At 35.3% G+C, this 16,956-nt stretch overlaps 1 protein-coding gene across 1 annotated transcript in view; it reads right to left on the reverse strand.

Annotated features, from left to right (window-relative positions):
* Positions 1-16,956, reverse strand: part of pcx (pecanex) — a 621,557-nt gene that overhangs the window by 386,920 nt on the left and 217,681 nt on the right. Inside the window, exons 10-11 of the mRNA XM_090398640.1 lie at positions 13,174-13,279; positions 10,753-10,922 (exon numbers count right to left, since the gene is read on the reverse strand). Of these exons, the coding sequence (XP_090254766.1) occupies positions 10,753-10,922; positions 13,174-13,279 (276 nt within the window). The remainder of the gene's footprint in view (positions 1-10,752; positions 10,923-13,173; positions 13,280-16,956) is intronic.

Raw genomic sequence — 16,956 nt, forward strand, 5'->3', positions numbered from 1 at the left:
ACAAGGAACATGGAAAAACTGACTATGGTTTCTCTTGAAACCATAGTTTCAGGAGAAAGTTTCAAGAGACTCGAAGATATGAAGACAAACTAAGTGATATACTTCTAAGTAATAATATAAAATGCTTTATTTGAGCAATGTAGACAAATTAACAAATGGAAAATTGAAAAATTTGAATATTGAGTCCTACAGAAGACAATCACGGGAAAAAAGTATAGGAATTTTTTTAAGTAATTACAGAGGACAGCCAACATCAATAAAAAGGAAAGCTGGATTTTGTTAGTGACACTAAACAGTAAAGTAGGAAATCAACACGACATAGAGAAAAGTTTCGGGAAAATTTATGATATAAGACTGATACGTCAATAATACTTCAAATCTTCCACTTCGTCTTTTATGTGTATCAGAAGCGACATACACACAACTTTTAGAAACCACACTATATTCTTAGTTAATTCCTTTTATGACATTAGGAGCATTTGCACAAATGCAAGCAGTTATCTCACCCAAGAACAAAGCTAATAATAAGTGTTAGTAGCATGTTGAGCTCCCTGGCTGAGATAACTGCTTGCATTTGTCTTAGCACTGACTCCACTAGACCATGGAAGGTTTCTTGAGGTATTCTGGACCAAGTGGATAGAATAATGTGTTGGAGGTCAGTGAATGAGCGACATACTGGAGTCAATCAGCAGATGATGCATTTCACACAATCCCATCATGGGATTGTGTGAAATGCATTTGATGGGATTCAAATAAGGAGAATTAGGTGGCCAGGAAAATACACAGAATGCTTAGATATGCTCTTCAAATCATGCTAGCACAATGTGAGTCATGTGGAATGGGATGTTGTCTTGCCAAAAGAGTCCATGTGACCACACTGTCAATGTATAGGGAAATATATAGTCCATAACAATCCCCAGGTAAAAATTAGAAGTCAAGGTCTGCTCAATGGTGATGACAGGAATCAGTGATACCATGAGACCAATCTCAAAACTAAGATACTGCCACTAGCACTCTAATTCCTGCCATTCATGCAGTCTGGTTGACTGAAAACAGGCCAGGTGATTATAATGTTTGTGCATGCATAAATAAACACACAGAGAACATATGAGAAATGAGAAAGGCTTACTGAATATATTACTGTGGAGAGTGACATCTTCATAGTAGTTCAAGATAAAAAAAAAAAGAGTGTACAGCAATAATCACCATCTGGTTATCAACACTACACAGATGTCTATCATATGAAAAGGAAAATATGAACACTCTAAAAAGAATTATAGTAAAGCTGCTTTCAGAGGTGAGCCACAGACCATTTATCAGTATAACAGTTCTTTGAGGCAGTCAAAGACTTAGCGAAAGAAGATCCTTTTTGACACTCGTCTAACCAACAACTAAAAATAGCCTTGTCCATACATTCACAAGCCACAAGATGAACCTGGTTTGATTGATTGATGGTTTATTGGCACAAGGACAGCAAATGTCATATGCCAAAGCAAAGGTAACAACAGCTGAGAAGGTAATAATAAATAGTAGTAAAGTGATTAATTACTAAATCATATGTACTATACAAAAATGCAAATTTAAAAAATTTATAAATCAAGTAATTCATTACCTGCACAAAAATGTAATTCATAATCAAATATGTTCAAATAAATTAATTCTTTGTAAAAAGTTAAACACATCATAAAATTCATCTGATAATGCCGGAGTGTATATGGCTGAGTTAGAAAAGTAAAAATTTCATTCCTCTCTCACATGAAGTGCTGGTACTCCACTAGAACATGATAAATGGTGAGACATGCATTCCATTTTCCACATACAAGTGGATCATCACCCCTCAGTAAATAAGAATGTGTAAGATGACTGTGACCTATGGAGATTCTAGCAAGAACAATTTCCTCTCTTCTGTTTTTATGTTGACTACACTGCCCTTGGGTAATTAGCTTTGATCTTATAAGCTGTCTGAAGTCTGTATATGGGACTATTAAACAGTACAAAGAAAACACATGAGCAGATTTGGCAGTTGCAATCTCAGTTTCCTTAATTCCAATGTCACTGGGAATACTGCCTATCTAAACATGAAAATATATTATTACTATTATTATTAAGAGAGACCTCCAGGGAGTCACTGAGAGGCCACATGCTACATGTACCAGATATCATCTTTGTTCTTAAATTCATCCAAAATGCTTGCACACACACACACAACATCCAATGGCAATCCATTCCAGTCATGCACAACTATGAGAGAAAAATTTAAATCTCGCCCCTTCTTAGTGGTATTCATTCTCAGCTTCCAAGGATGCCCTGGTGTCCTTTCCCCAAATAAAAAATTGCATCCACTAAAATCCTGTATGACCCTTTCAGAAGTTTGTAAGTTTCAATAATATCACCCATTTTTCTCCTGTTTGCTAGAGTCTACAAATTCTCGATCTTCTTCATAATCAGTATTCCACAATCCTGATATCATTTTTAACAATCTCCTTTGCACTCTTTCTCCAATGCTGGCCTTGTTGGATGACTGGTAAGCGTATCCACACTCCAGCCAAAAGGCTGTGGGTTCGAATCCCCCCACGAGCATGGATGTTTGTGATTATCTGTGAAAATACTAGTGGTGGTGGGCAGTAGATGGCATTGGTGTAGATTATGATGGTAGTTGCAGTTCACTGTAGCTGACAGATTGAGTGGTGGAGGCATTGGGTTGTGGAGTGCGTGTCCACCCTTGATGAGTCTATGGACTCCTTGGAGGTGTCACATGGCAATAATGATAATAATAATGATACCAGAATCACAATGGAAACCAGGAGACAAGACCTACACACAATAGTCCAAGTGAGGTCTTATCAAGGCCTTGTAAAGAGGCAAAATGACATCTTTATTTTTACATATGAACTTTCATTTGCAGCATTGCAATAACCTTTTGAGTTGTATTTGCAATCTTTGCTACATGGATCCTGAACTTCAACTTACTATCTACTAACACTCCAAAATCCTAGCCTCATCAGTTTCTTCAAGCATAATATCCCACCAATATAATACCAGAGTGAATAACTTTACATTTACTCACACTGAACTGACATCCATTTTCATATGCCCACAATTCCAGCCTATTCAAATCATTCTGCATGTACTGCATATCAGCAGCATTCCTGATTCTATCATCAGCAAATAGCTGTATGTCACTTGTCAAATCCTTCCCAATATATCACTCATGTACAGATTGAACATCAGTGATCCTTGTGGTACACCACTGGTTACCTTAAATCTTACAGACTCACATCCCCCATATACCAGTTTTTGATATTTGTCAGCCAGCAATCTTATCCATGCTAATATTCTATAACCCAAACTCATATTTCCAATTTATGCAACAGTCTACCATGCTGTATTCTATCAAAAGTCTTAGAAAAATCCAAAAGAATCATGGTGTATCCATTCCTCTTGTCTGGTTCAATGGTAACATTGTTATAAAATGTGAACAAGTTGCTAAAACATGACCTTCCTTAGTAAACCCATGTTGCTCATTGCAAAGTAGAGATTCACTGTCAACCCATTTCTAAATGCGAACCCTAACCAATTTTTCCAAAATCTTCACCACCGCTCCTGAGATACTAATTGGTTGATAGTTGGATACATTGGTCTTTCCACCACCCTTGTGCAATGGGATTACCATACATTCTTTTGATTCTTGTGTAATCTTCCCTGTTCTGAGACTCAAATTAAACAACCTGGTCAAAGGAATAGCCAGTTCAGCTGAACACTCTTTTAGCACATGTGCTGATATTTCATTAGTCCCTATTGCTGAATTCTTATTCAGTTTGTGCAACAGCTCTAATACCTTTTCCTCATACACCTCAGTTTCTTCATCCAGTGAAGAGGCAGCAATGAACTCAATGTAGCATACACCAGGTTGATAGATTTTAACAAAATGGGCACTCATTAGCTGAACAACCTCTCTGCATCTGTTACCCTAATGCCATCTGCATTTAGAATAGTTATTCTTTCATATTCATTCTTTCTTTTACTTGCAGCATATCGATAGAATTCTTGTGGATTATCTTTAGCATGCAAAGCTAGTTTCTTTTCATATTCAGACTTTGCTTTCCATACAACAGCTGTGACTATTCTAACCTGCTGCTTATAAGTTTTATAATGGACATCGTCCTTATGCACACGGTATTCCTTCCACATCATCCTTTTCTTATGAATCTCTTGCCTGATAAGATTACAGATCCATTAGACTCCTATCCTATTTATTCTTCGAATTTTTGGGACACATTCTTATATCGCATCATTTAAGTATTGTATAAATGCTTCCCATGCACTGTCAATATTTTTCCCATCCAGAAACCAATCGCATTCCACTGAACTCAGTATACTCCTCAGATGGTCATAATTTCCTGCTTTGTAGTTCAGCATGTAATCTTTTCTGAATGGAACATTCATAAACTTAGTCACTTCCCAAGATCACTGTCACCAACTGGAGGCAGAATCATTACATCTTTAACTGAAATGCTCTCTGACACTATAGTCAAACCTACCGCTCTTTGACTTTGAGTTCTTTCTGTCACATGCTGCTTGAGGACGTTGTCCTGCAACAGCTCAATAAATGCATTTTCATTCTTCTCATGAGAATCTACTGCTACCCAATCAATATTTGTGTAATTAAAGTCTACCATTATGATTATTCTTTTCGCGCTCATGTTGTCTATTTGGTGATGCTTTCTTCATCACTTGCAACTGATCCACCAGGTCTGTAACAACACCGCACTATGTAATTGATCTTGTTAGATTTCACCTCACACCAGATAGCTTCAAACTCACTGCCACATGAAATATTGTTAGTAGTAGTACTACAATCATAGGTCTCAACTGTAACTGGATTCAAGTCATCTGATGTTATTAGTAGCACGCCCCCTTCTCTCCTCTTTATCCTTCATAAAAACAGTGTACCCTTTACACTCAATACCAGGTTAGTGTGTCTGATTCTGATAGCCAGGTCTCACTAATGCCTGCAATCTGAGGTCCCAGCATATTGACTAAGGCAACAAACTCTATCCCTTTGTATCTGATGCTCCTTGCATATGTGTACAGGCATAATAATTTACTTGCATGTTCTTTTGTATGTTCTTGTCTGCAATCTGCATGACACAATTGGACAACTTGCAGATCTCTATTCTTCTCTAATGCCTTATACATGTAGACATCTTTGCACATGCTTGATGGGTCTAAACTGGACAAACACAAAGTCAAAATCGTTCTCTCCTCGTCAACCTTTCCATGACAAAGCCCATTCCCATAATAACACTGTTATATAACATTGTCACTCTTACACTCGCATCCTCACTTTATAATTTAGTTTCCATGAGTCTCTGTGTTAGGTCTCATATCAGTTATTAGTTTTTCTAGACTCCTGATACCCAACACATTCAGGTGTAAGCCATCCCTCTTATACAAATCTCATCTTCCCTCAAACTCACTCCACACATCCAAAAATTCGCATCCATTCCTTCTACATAGCCTATGCATCGAATTGTTTGCCATCATAGCCCTTCTTCTTAATTCATTTTTATAATATCGAGGTAAAATACTGATGATTTTCATTTTCTCACTCATCACTCTTGCCTCTTCCAACAACCTTTTCATGTCCTAAATTAAAGGTCATAATTTTGTACAATTGTTGTAAAACCTCAGAATGCACTGTATGTGAATTATATACAGATGAAATGACCCGTAAAGAACTGAATGAATCTGTATAAATTACACATCTTTGGTAGCATTTTTCTTTTAAATGCATAAGTGCAAGCTGAATGGCATACAACTCCACTGTATAATTATGCAATTAAGTGGGATCTCGTGGGATATAGGAAATGTTAGGAAACACAGCAGTACAACAAACAAAGGTCTCAGATCTTAAACCATCAGTTCAAGAAACATGAATGGACTGCTCTATGTGCATTAAACAATTGCAGGTAAACAGATGATGGAGTATAACCTCTGTAGCCAACAAGTGCAAGGTTACAACATGGAGTGCAAAGTTGTCATGTAGGAATGCTATTGTGTTTAGTGCATGTAATGTTGTCAATATTCATGCCAAAATCTTCCATAATCTCTTTAACACACATACCAAAGGGACATGTGGCAGTCTGATGTGTGTGATACTGAGCTTCTCAACGCAGAGAAAATTAGTCCACATAGAATGCTCTGGAAGAGACTTTATGTTTAGAAAATACATTAAAAAACAACTGTTTTTGCAAAAAACACCACTAGCTGTTCATATATTCTGATGATGGATAGGGTCCAACCATCAGAGCGTGCCCTCCCTTGTAGAACTTTAAGCCTGGGATCCATAATCAAGCTTTGACCACAGTGCATAATAAAGGCAGGGCAGGAACATCGATTAGCACCACATTCTGCAGAGGATAGAGTGCAAAGGAGATTCAATGTTTTTTTGATTATGTCTTAAGTTTCCAGCCTGGTCGGACAAATGGTTAGCATACCTGCTCTCCAACTAATAAGCTGCAGGTTTGAATCCAGCCGTGGGCTGCTTGTGATTGTCTTTAGGCGGGAGAAAAATGTCAATGCCCAGTTTGAAACCACTGTCCCGCCTATTTGAGGCCTGAAATGGCTTGAAAAAGTTCAATGCTAGGTATCTAGAGCAGTATTTCCAGACTATGTAAAAAATAAAATGAATACAAAAAAAAAATATATATATATATAAAAATTTATAAAAATAGAAAATAAATATCCCTAGTCTGCCCATGGTACAAAATGTGCTATAGGTTTACAAATAAAGTTTCATGGGTGGGAACAACATAAAAAATAATAAATAAATAAATATATAAATTTTAAAAAAGTTGATAAATGTATGTAAAGTATCTAAGCTTTCTGTCAAAGATGAGTCCCAAGAACTTTACTTCTGGAATAATACTTTGTCCCTTTGTTAAATCAGGATCTGAATGAAGAGTATGTTTTTGGCAAAAGTGTAAACACAGATTTTTCTGCTGAAAAACCTGAACTCATTACTAAGACCCATGAAGAGATACAATTAAATGCTTGTTGAAGTTGTATTTCAATTATCCTCATATTGAAAAGTGACAGTAAATTGGGAAGTCATCGATGTAAAGAGCATTGCTTACTACGGGAAGAAGCTGTTCAGCAACTGAATTAACTCCTGAAAACAAAAAAATGTCACATTTAAGACAGACGGCCCTGGTGAGAAGAGGGATAACATTCCCCAGTTCCGTGATTTTTAAGGTCCCGAGCATATTTTTTTGTTCTTCTTTATAAATGAAAATAACAATAAATTAATCAAAATGATAATGTATTATACAGCATGAAGTAACATCAACTGGCCACTGTCTACAATAACCATGCCATGACAACCTGTCTTAATTTTTGTTAAATTTAATTTTTTGAATCTCTCTCAGTTTCTGAACACCCTGTATATATATACAGGGTGTTCGGGATAAATTTGACATATTTATAATTAATTATATTTTTACGTAAGTTACATGTATTAACACACACTTCTCTTCATTTAAAAGTTTGGACCCTTCTTCATTCATATACAAGATGTCAGAAAGGATGGATAGCTGGAACCCACCTGAATCATGGAAGAGAATAACTTGTATCATGATGATTCGTGCCCGCCTTCAAAATAAGGATATTACGACTGCTGCCCAATGCTCCCTGAATACAGTAAAAACAATCAGGCATGAACTAGAGACTTGCAATGGTGACTACGAGGATGTAGCAAGAAGAAAGATCCCTAGCAGACGATCTGATTGCGTTCGTACAGCAGAATTCCTCGCAAATCTGCAGGAACAGGTGTTGAAGAACCCTGGCATTGGAATTCGGGCTTTGTTTGTGGAGTTGCTAACTGTAGTCAAGCCCTGGATAACAAGGGTAGCCAATGGTAGGCCGTATGTATGGCAGCAGGATTCGGCCCCTTGCCACACCTCTGGGAAAAGTCAAAAATGGTTGTCTGAAAATTTCTACGACTTCACCAGTCCAAATGTTTGGCCTCCAAACTCGCCAGACCTTAACCCCATGGATTATTTTGTATAGGGCGCAGTTGAAAAAGACACCAATTGCACTTCCAGTAATACAAAAGCCCAGTTAATGGATAAAATTAAAACAGTTTTTGCGGCCCTTCCCAGGGAGACTGTAGCATCAGCTTGTTCGAGGTTCCGAAGCAGAATTGAAGCTGTGATCGATGCTAATGGTGGTTATTTTGAGTAAATCTTGTTGATAGTATTGTAATTAACTCTGCCTGTAATGTTTTTTTTGTCAATTCATTAAATTTAATAGATACAAAGAAGATTTTCTTTTTCCTTACGAAGCTGTCAAATTTATCCCGAACACCCTGTATATATACACACACACACACATACAAGCTTCACATTATTATTATGAGATGTGTGCCCTACCATCATCTAACAGTTCACTGGTTCATAACAGTCAGCACATTTATTTAATTACAATTCCAGATACAGATGCAGTGAACATTTAGCGATGAGAAACTAATATTTGTGCCTTGTTTTCTGCAGTTTTAGTTGATAACTACTCTGGTTTAGTGTATTTATTTAAAACAAATCACTGTCACTGGCATTAAATAAATTGGTAAGCACCATATGACATGTTTATTTTCTTTTATTTATTTTGCTACACATGTATTAAAGCACATCAGCATTTCATACAGTAAAATCTTAATTTAACGAACTATTAGGGGCTAAGGGTTGTCCGTAAAATCAAAAGTCCGTTAAATTGTGAATCTTAGGAATAGTATTGAAAATAAAACACTTTCAGTTGTATTAATATATTTTAATGAGAACATTTTTAAGTAAATACCATTTTACTGAGGACTGGGCTTGAAAAATGCATCAAGTTTTAGTTGCTTTCCACTTTTATACTATTTCTTAATAATTAACGATTGAAATTGCTGAAAATGTTTGTATTAAGCAATCACCTCTGGATCTAAAGATGCACCTATGAATGAGATGATGTCGTGCATGTGTTCTCTAACCACTGTCAGTTTCAGACCAGCAGGAACCACTTCTTCTTTGTTGTTGTCAACCTCCTGATTGTCCCGTAGAACATCTTCAGCAATCTCTTCCTGGCTGAGAATTTGGTAGTTGATGTCTAGCCATTGTTCAATGTCATTCTCACTGACATTATCACCAGCTCGCATCAAAGTCGCACAAAAATCATAAGTTTCAAAACCTCTGAAATCGTATTCTGGTTCACTCCCATTCGGTAACTTGGTCCAGCCATTAATCAATGTTGTAGTCTTTATCTCCTTCCAAGCATCCGATTAACCATCGTATTATTTATTTATTTTTATTAATTATTTCATTATCTGTATTTATTTGTCAAATTATGTCCATTACATCTGAAGTCCGTTGAATCGGGGTCCGATAAATCGAGATTTTACTGTATATACATTAAGTTTCTGAAAATCTAACAGAAGGCCTATAATTTTTAGAATTCGATTTGTTAATGAAAATAAAATATTACATACAATTGTTTCGCATGTAATATTTTTTTCTTAATATTTTTAAGCAAAAAAAGGTATTGTCATTGTTTATGTGCATATGTACCCCCAAATCGAAAATGATGCTACAATGCCATAAAATTTTGATTTATATCATTCTAAATATAAAATAACCTTTATATTTGTAAAAATAAAAGATATAACATTACAGGTGGTATGGTCACTTATAGAGAGGGAGAGGAAAGATTAGCAAAAGAAGTATTTTTCGCCAGGATGGCAGGGAAAAAAAGACCCAGAACAAGATCTAGCTGGATTAATACAGTAAGAAATGTTTTAGACCAAAATACATATGATAATACTAGCATCTTGACAGATAACAGATTGATTGCCAGTTGGAAGTTAGTAATAATGTAACCTTTTTCAAGCAGTACTCTATCATAATATCCTGTTTTTCCCACATCCAAGAGGATACATATCAGGAAATTAATGATGATGGCTCTTTGGACACATTGTGATACTGCATTATCAAGTATTTTTGAAATTAATCCCAAGTAATGGTGATATCCTTTCCCTCTAGCAAACAATACTGTAGAACAGAACCAAGTATACTCCTCAGTTGTTCATAATTTTCTGCTTTATAGTTCGGCATGTAACCTTTTCTGAATGGAACATATTTATACTTAGCAGTTCCTAGTTCAGTACAGCATGGTCACCATCACTAGCTGGAGGCAGCAGAGAATTTTTTTTCCAGTGAGGGAGTGAGTGAGTGAATGGTAGCTGGTTTAGATGATGTATGGCTGACTGCACTGTGGTTATGTCAACTATTCAGTCTCTAATGTACTCAGTTCAAGTGGCATATAAACTGCACTATAGCACTTCAGAGTTTTTTCATCAGTGGTTTTGAGATAAGTGCAGGAATATTACTTGATTTTTTATAGAAATCAACATTCTATATGTAAAACTGTGAATGCCATATTTTGTAGATACTCTTTCATATTCATCTCCTGTATACAAAGTTGGTTACCTGTTTAAAACAGAAAAAAAAACAGCAAAACTAACTCAGAAATAATTAGAAGTCTGAAAATATTCCATGAAAACAATCATAATGGCGAAACCTGCAATTCATTATTATTAGCAGTATGTAAATTCAACTATAATATATATATATATATATATATATATATATCGTTCCTTAGTTTAAATTTTAGAATAATTTTAATATTTTGAAATTTTATTTCAAATGGTACTAAACTAACCATGTTCATCTTGAAAACAATGAATGGCACCAGGAGATGTATCGTCGTGTGAACTGGCAAGGTGTGTACCTGGAGTAGAAAGTAGACTGGCAAGTAAATAAGCAGGAGGACCCTGAGTTGACTGCTTTTTGGGACAATGTAATTTAAAGTTGGCACTAGTACTGTCTTCACTATTAAAAAGAAATATGGTAAAAGGATACAGAATTCTTATTGAAGCAACATGGATGGAATGTACTATAACTTAATAAAGCTACTTTCACTGCATCTATTAAATATAGTTTGAATTAGAAATAATTTGAGATTTAGCTGATTTTCAGTATAATGATCTGCTTATTTGAAAATTATTAGCAGTGTATTTTTGTGCAAGTTCAAACAATACATACCCACATTGGTCAAAACATTGTAGTGTCATGTTATCTAGAAAAAATAACAGCAAAATACAAAAAAAGACATCAGAAAGCAAGTCAAGAACAGGTTCCCGTTCTTGGGGATATCCCTGGCCCCCTTTTCCCTTATACCTTTAAAAAAAAATTCTAATTTCAGCCCCTTTTTCATCTTTTCCCATCGTACAAAAAGCGCTCTGCCCACCCTTAAATATAATATATGTATATATTATATAAAAAAAAATGGTTTTTTTTTCAAATTAATTCTCCCACATTGCCAACCCCCCCACTCCCCTTTCAACACCATAACAGCAGAAGTATGTACACCACAGAAAGAAGACAGGCAACAACATCCAAGAAAAGGTATGCGCGAATTTTCTTCTATTATGCTACTATTTGTCTCTAAAACTACATCTGCAATGCCCTAAAAATTCTTGAGTAAAAAAGCCAAAACCTCCTAAACAAAAGCAGGCAAAATATCCATAAAAATAATAGTTTTTAAGAGGAGTAACATGGGAGTTTTACCAGAAAAAATACCTATGATTCATATAGATAATGAATAACAATGGAGATAATGTACACCCTTCAATCAAATTATTCCAGTTTTGTGACCACGTTTATTAAAAAAAATTATTAAAATTTTTTTTTAATAAACATGTGGTCACAAAACTGGAATAATTCAATTGAACTTCTTAACCACAGAAACCTCTGCATGATTAATGTACACCCTTGTCTCATACTTGATGCAACATCAAACCATCATCCAGTACCTCCTTTAATTCTAACTGCTGACTTACAACTCAAATACAGACTAAGTACTGTTTGATATAATGTCCCATTTACAATATATAACCGAAGCATTTGAACAGCTTTTCTCTTGGCATCGTGTCATATGCCTTTTCCACATCTAGTAAACTTAAATACAAAGCCTTGCTATACTTCCATGATTTCTCAACTACCGTTGAACTTAGTTATAACAAGCACGAGGGGGACTGACAAAAGTTCCTCATTATAACCATTACTCACTATATCAGTGATGACTTAAACTATCTCCTATTTTTCAAAATTCCCAATAACGCAATAAAAAATAGATAGGAAAAAATATATATATTAGAGATAAAAAAATAATATAATTACATACCTAGATATTATTTGTATATCCTTGTATAAACCACAATACACTTAATATTAAACACAATTTATTTGTCTGTAATTTTAAAACCATACACTTCATACTAAACACAGTTTATTTCTTTGTAATATTTGTTAGAAATAAATAATAATTGATTTAAATCATATAATTAACTGTCCAACAAATATAGCAAGAAAATCAGTATTAAAAAAAGATGGAAACAATGAAACCAGTCAGTTGAAGAAATATCAATTGCATTCTCAGTAGTGAACTTCTAGAAAAGTGTACCCATGTACTTTTTTTAAAATTTAATTAACACTAGCATATCCCCCTCCCCCACACACACTCTCAGGCAAATACAATTTGTGAGAAATTAAAATAATATTTCATTCAAACTTGAATAATTAAAAAAGATATTTTAGCATGGGGTTATAATAAATATGGACAACAATTTTAATAGAGGTGCTTAAGAGTCAAAGCTGTATAACTGAGAGGAGACCTCTACATAGCCTTTAAAGGAATGCGGAGAACCGACCAGGGCTTCTGACCTAATGTCCAATCCTCACCTTCTCGTGGTGCACCCTGTTGGGTATCTACCTAGATACTGAACGAACGACGATGGGCTGGAAATTTGGGATTTAGCCGACCAAATTCTATTCTTATTGGCTTAAACCAATATACAAAATGATGGTAGAACATGACAAAATTTTATGCTGGCTGGGGCGTCGCCCGGTTAAACAAGGCCTCATTGTTTTCGCCAGGGAAATGACATACATCAAGGAAGAAACAATTAGATAAAGAGCTTTACAATATCCATGCAGATACTCCCTGATAAATATCCATTCAGTTTAAGAGAGCATGATTTTCCTATATTTAAAATTTTCAGTTTTGATCAATAACACCAACCCAATGTCAAGTGTGGTTCCTGATAAAAGTGCTAAAAGCTCTGGTCCACCATCTGGAGTTCTCCTCCTCCTTGCAAGAAGCTTCGGCCTTTTTGACTGATGAGGTACTGTAACAAAAAAAGGAGATAAGTAAAATGTTATTATTTAAGTTTAGATAGCATGCAAAACAAAGTTCAATCTCAGATTATACAATTAATATTCCTCAGCATTAATACCATGTTGATATAATTTTTTTTTCTTTTTACACACGCTGCCCAACACCTACCTCTCAGTTAATAACAGAACAAGTATCAACTTTTGCCTGCATCTGTATCAGCACAGATATCATTCCGAATTTCATCTCTTGTTTTTTGGAGAGGATGACATAAGCATGACAACCTAGGTAGTTTTGATGAGAGATTTGAAGATTTTTATTCATATGAAGAAAAAATTCTTATTACAAGTTTGGATATTATTTGAAATCTATCGCTATTTGAGCTACTTTGAATGATAAGGAAGGCCTAGTAATAGGTAGCTCACCTGAAAATCTATATACAGAAAATTTTTAAACAATTTTACCATTAGCACATAAAACAGAGAAGATTCAGATGACAATATCATTGCCATATCTCAACAGAACCTACTCAAGTTTCTCAGATGCTTTAAAAATATACGTTCACAATGAAAACAGTGCAGAATGGTATATATATATATATTCATTATTAGATGTTTGCTTCTCTACAAAAGGAATGGATAGATTATAACTTCTCAATACACATGCATAGAAAGGAAAATAATTACACGAAGATTTCACATAGCCAACCTACAGTGAACAAAGAAATTAATAAAACTTTTTTGCTAAAAGTGAAAGATCATCAAAAACAATAACTTAATACATCAGGAACACATTAAAAAAAAAAAAAAAAAAAACCATCATGGCTGAACTGACTTATGCAATAAGTTCATAAAATCTATTAAATAAATTAAAGATGCCAAGAAATTATATTCTTCGTTTCTTTTATCCAAGTGTTAAGTAAACAAAGTTTGCATGTCAAGTAACTTCACGAATGGGCTACTTGTATATAGCATTATACATATCCTTATGGGTAAATGTATAATGCTATGCATTATAGGAAGGGCCACTACCCAAACCAGTTTCGACCTTTATTGAGGTCTCATCAGTAGGAGTCAGACCCGGAAGTGTGATGCATAATGCATAGCATTATACATGTCCATAAGGATGTGTGCTTTACGTTATGGGATACTAAGGCAAGTGATGTGAAGTCATTAGCCTCTCTCTCTCTCTCTATATATATAGGTAACCCTCGTATAACGTGGTATTTATACAACACGGTATCGATATAACACAGTCTACAAATTCTAGTAACCCTTTATCTTTTCATAGGTTTTTCACCGTGCGATTTGAAAATCAAATTTTATCTTTGTTAATTTTGTGGCTGCCTGTATTGTGCATTTAGTTATAAGTAGCAATTTTATATTAGGGGAAATACCCTTTAGCATGAATGTACGTCTGTTTACAGTATAAAATGTTATTGTTCCAAATTGTCGTCGTTTTCTGCAAGGGAAGCGCATCAAAAATCTTAAGTGTGTTAATCTCAAGGTGAGCACTTTATTTTCTGGTGAGTTTCATACAATATGTAATGCTTTTTTTATGTAAAATATTTATTTTTATAGTAATGGCCACAAACTGCAACAAAAGGGAAAAACCAACATTGAAAAGAAAATTCATTTCTATCAAAGAAAAAATTAAAATCGGCTGAAAGGGTCAAACTGTATAACTGAGAGGTGACCTCCACATAGCCTTTAAAGGAATGCGGTGAACCGACCAGGGCTTCTGACCTAATGTCCAATCCTCACCTTCTCATGGTGCACCCTGTTGGGTATCTACCTGGATACTGAACAAACAACGATGGGCTGGAAATTTGGGATTTAGCCGACCAAATTGTATTCTTATTGGCTTAAAACAATATATACAAAATTATGGTACAACATGACAAAATTTCATGTGGGTGGGGTGTCCCCGGTTAAACAAGGCCCCCATTGTTTTCACCTGGGAACCAGGGCGAACAGCAAAAAGTCAGCTACAGGAACAAATCTGAAAGCACACCCCCAACTCAACATCACCAGAGTTAAAGATCGGTACTATCAACATAAGCAGTATGAATGGCAACGAAATAGGGCTAGCTGATGAATTAGATAAGTACCAGATCGACATAATAGGGATGACTGAAACAAAAAAGACAAAAACCAGTGAGATCTTTCTGAGCAATAAATAGAAAATGTTATATTCAGGCAATGGACGACTGAAACAAAAAATGGCAAAAACCAGTGAGATCTTTCTGAGCAATAAATACAAAATGTTATACTCAGGCAATGACAATCAAGGAAAAAAATTAGTAGCCATAGTATTCAACACAAAATATGAGGCTAATCTTCTTGAATGGCATGCAGTCTCAATTAGAGTGATGTGGGCAAATATCAGAATGGGGAACTGGACAATGAGACTTATTTGTGCCTATGGTCCCACAGAAGGTTCTACTAAGGTAGAAGTGGAGGAAATTTTTGATGCTTTAGAGAAAGCATCTGACACAATGAAAAAGGAAAAGTTGGTCCTTGTTGGGGATCTAAATAGCAGAGTAGGAAATGATTTTCAGACATACAAAAATATTTCAGGAAAATTTGGAGAAAAGAGCAAAGCTAATAATAATGGCAAATAACTGTTGAATTTCTGCTCAGGACATGAACTGGTTATTACTAACACCATGTTCCAACATAAAAATGTGCACAAATTCACAGGGAGAGAAGCAAAGAATAAGAAAAGTCTCATTGACTATGTTATTGTTGATAGTGATGTTTTCTCCTTGGTGCAGGACACCAGAGTGTACAGAGGATTTGAAATTAGAAGTGATCACTATTTAGTCTTGAGCAGGATAAATCTGAATTTCATATTGAAAAGAATAACATGTAAGAAAGTTTTAAAGCAAATAAAAGTTGAATAGCTCTCATATGTGAACTGTAGCCTAAAATTCACAAAGATTACTGAAGAAAAAATGAAAGAGTTTGAGAACAGGAACCAAACCTTGGAGATTCAGTGGCAAGCCTTGAAGAAAACCCTAATTGATTCAGCCAGAGAGGCATGTGGTGAAAGTTGTCTGCAAGGATAGAAAAATCAGAACTCTATGGTGGACACAGGAAGTTAAAGAGGCAGTGAAGGAAAAGGAGAAAACATATCAAAAGTTCCTGGTGAATAAGTCAGCTTGTGCTCTTAGAGAATACAGAGACAAATGCAAAAATGCTAAACACTGTGTAAAACTAGGCTATACAAAAGTCATGGGAGGACTTTAGCAAGAACATAGAAAATAAATATCGAGAAGGAAGCAAAATATTCTGGAGGTTGTTGAAGAAGCTTAGAAATGGAGGAAAGAGTGCTGTTAAAGGAGTTAGAGATGAAAAAGGTGACATGAAAACGGGAGAAAAAGATATCCTTGAAGTATGGAGTAATTACTTCGAAAAATTGATAAATGAAAGCAGTGATAGCACAGTGGTAAGAAACGCTCAACAGGTATACAGTCAGGAATACATAACCATACTTAAGCAGAAAAAGCCATTAAAAGACTTGAAATGCGAAAATGCAGCAGTAGATGATATTCAACCAGAAATGCTGAAGTATTATTATTATCTGAGACCTACAAGGAGTCAAGGAAGGCTGTAAATTACCCAACCCAGCTATCATACCTTCCCTTAAATTCATTTACACTAGATGCACTCACTACCCCTAAGGGCA

This window comes from Typopeltis vanoorti, chromosome 10 (genome assembly GCF_054136105.1).
Source record: "Typopeltis vanoorti isolate ZY-2024b chromosome 10, IOZ_Tvanoo_1.0, whole genome shotgun sequence".
Taxonomy (NCBI): Eukaryota; Metazoa; Arthropoda; class Arachnida; order Uropygi; family Thelyphonidae; genus Typopeltis; species Typopeltis vanoorti.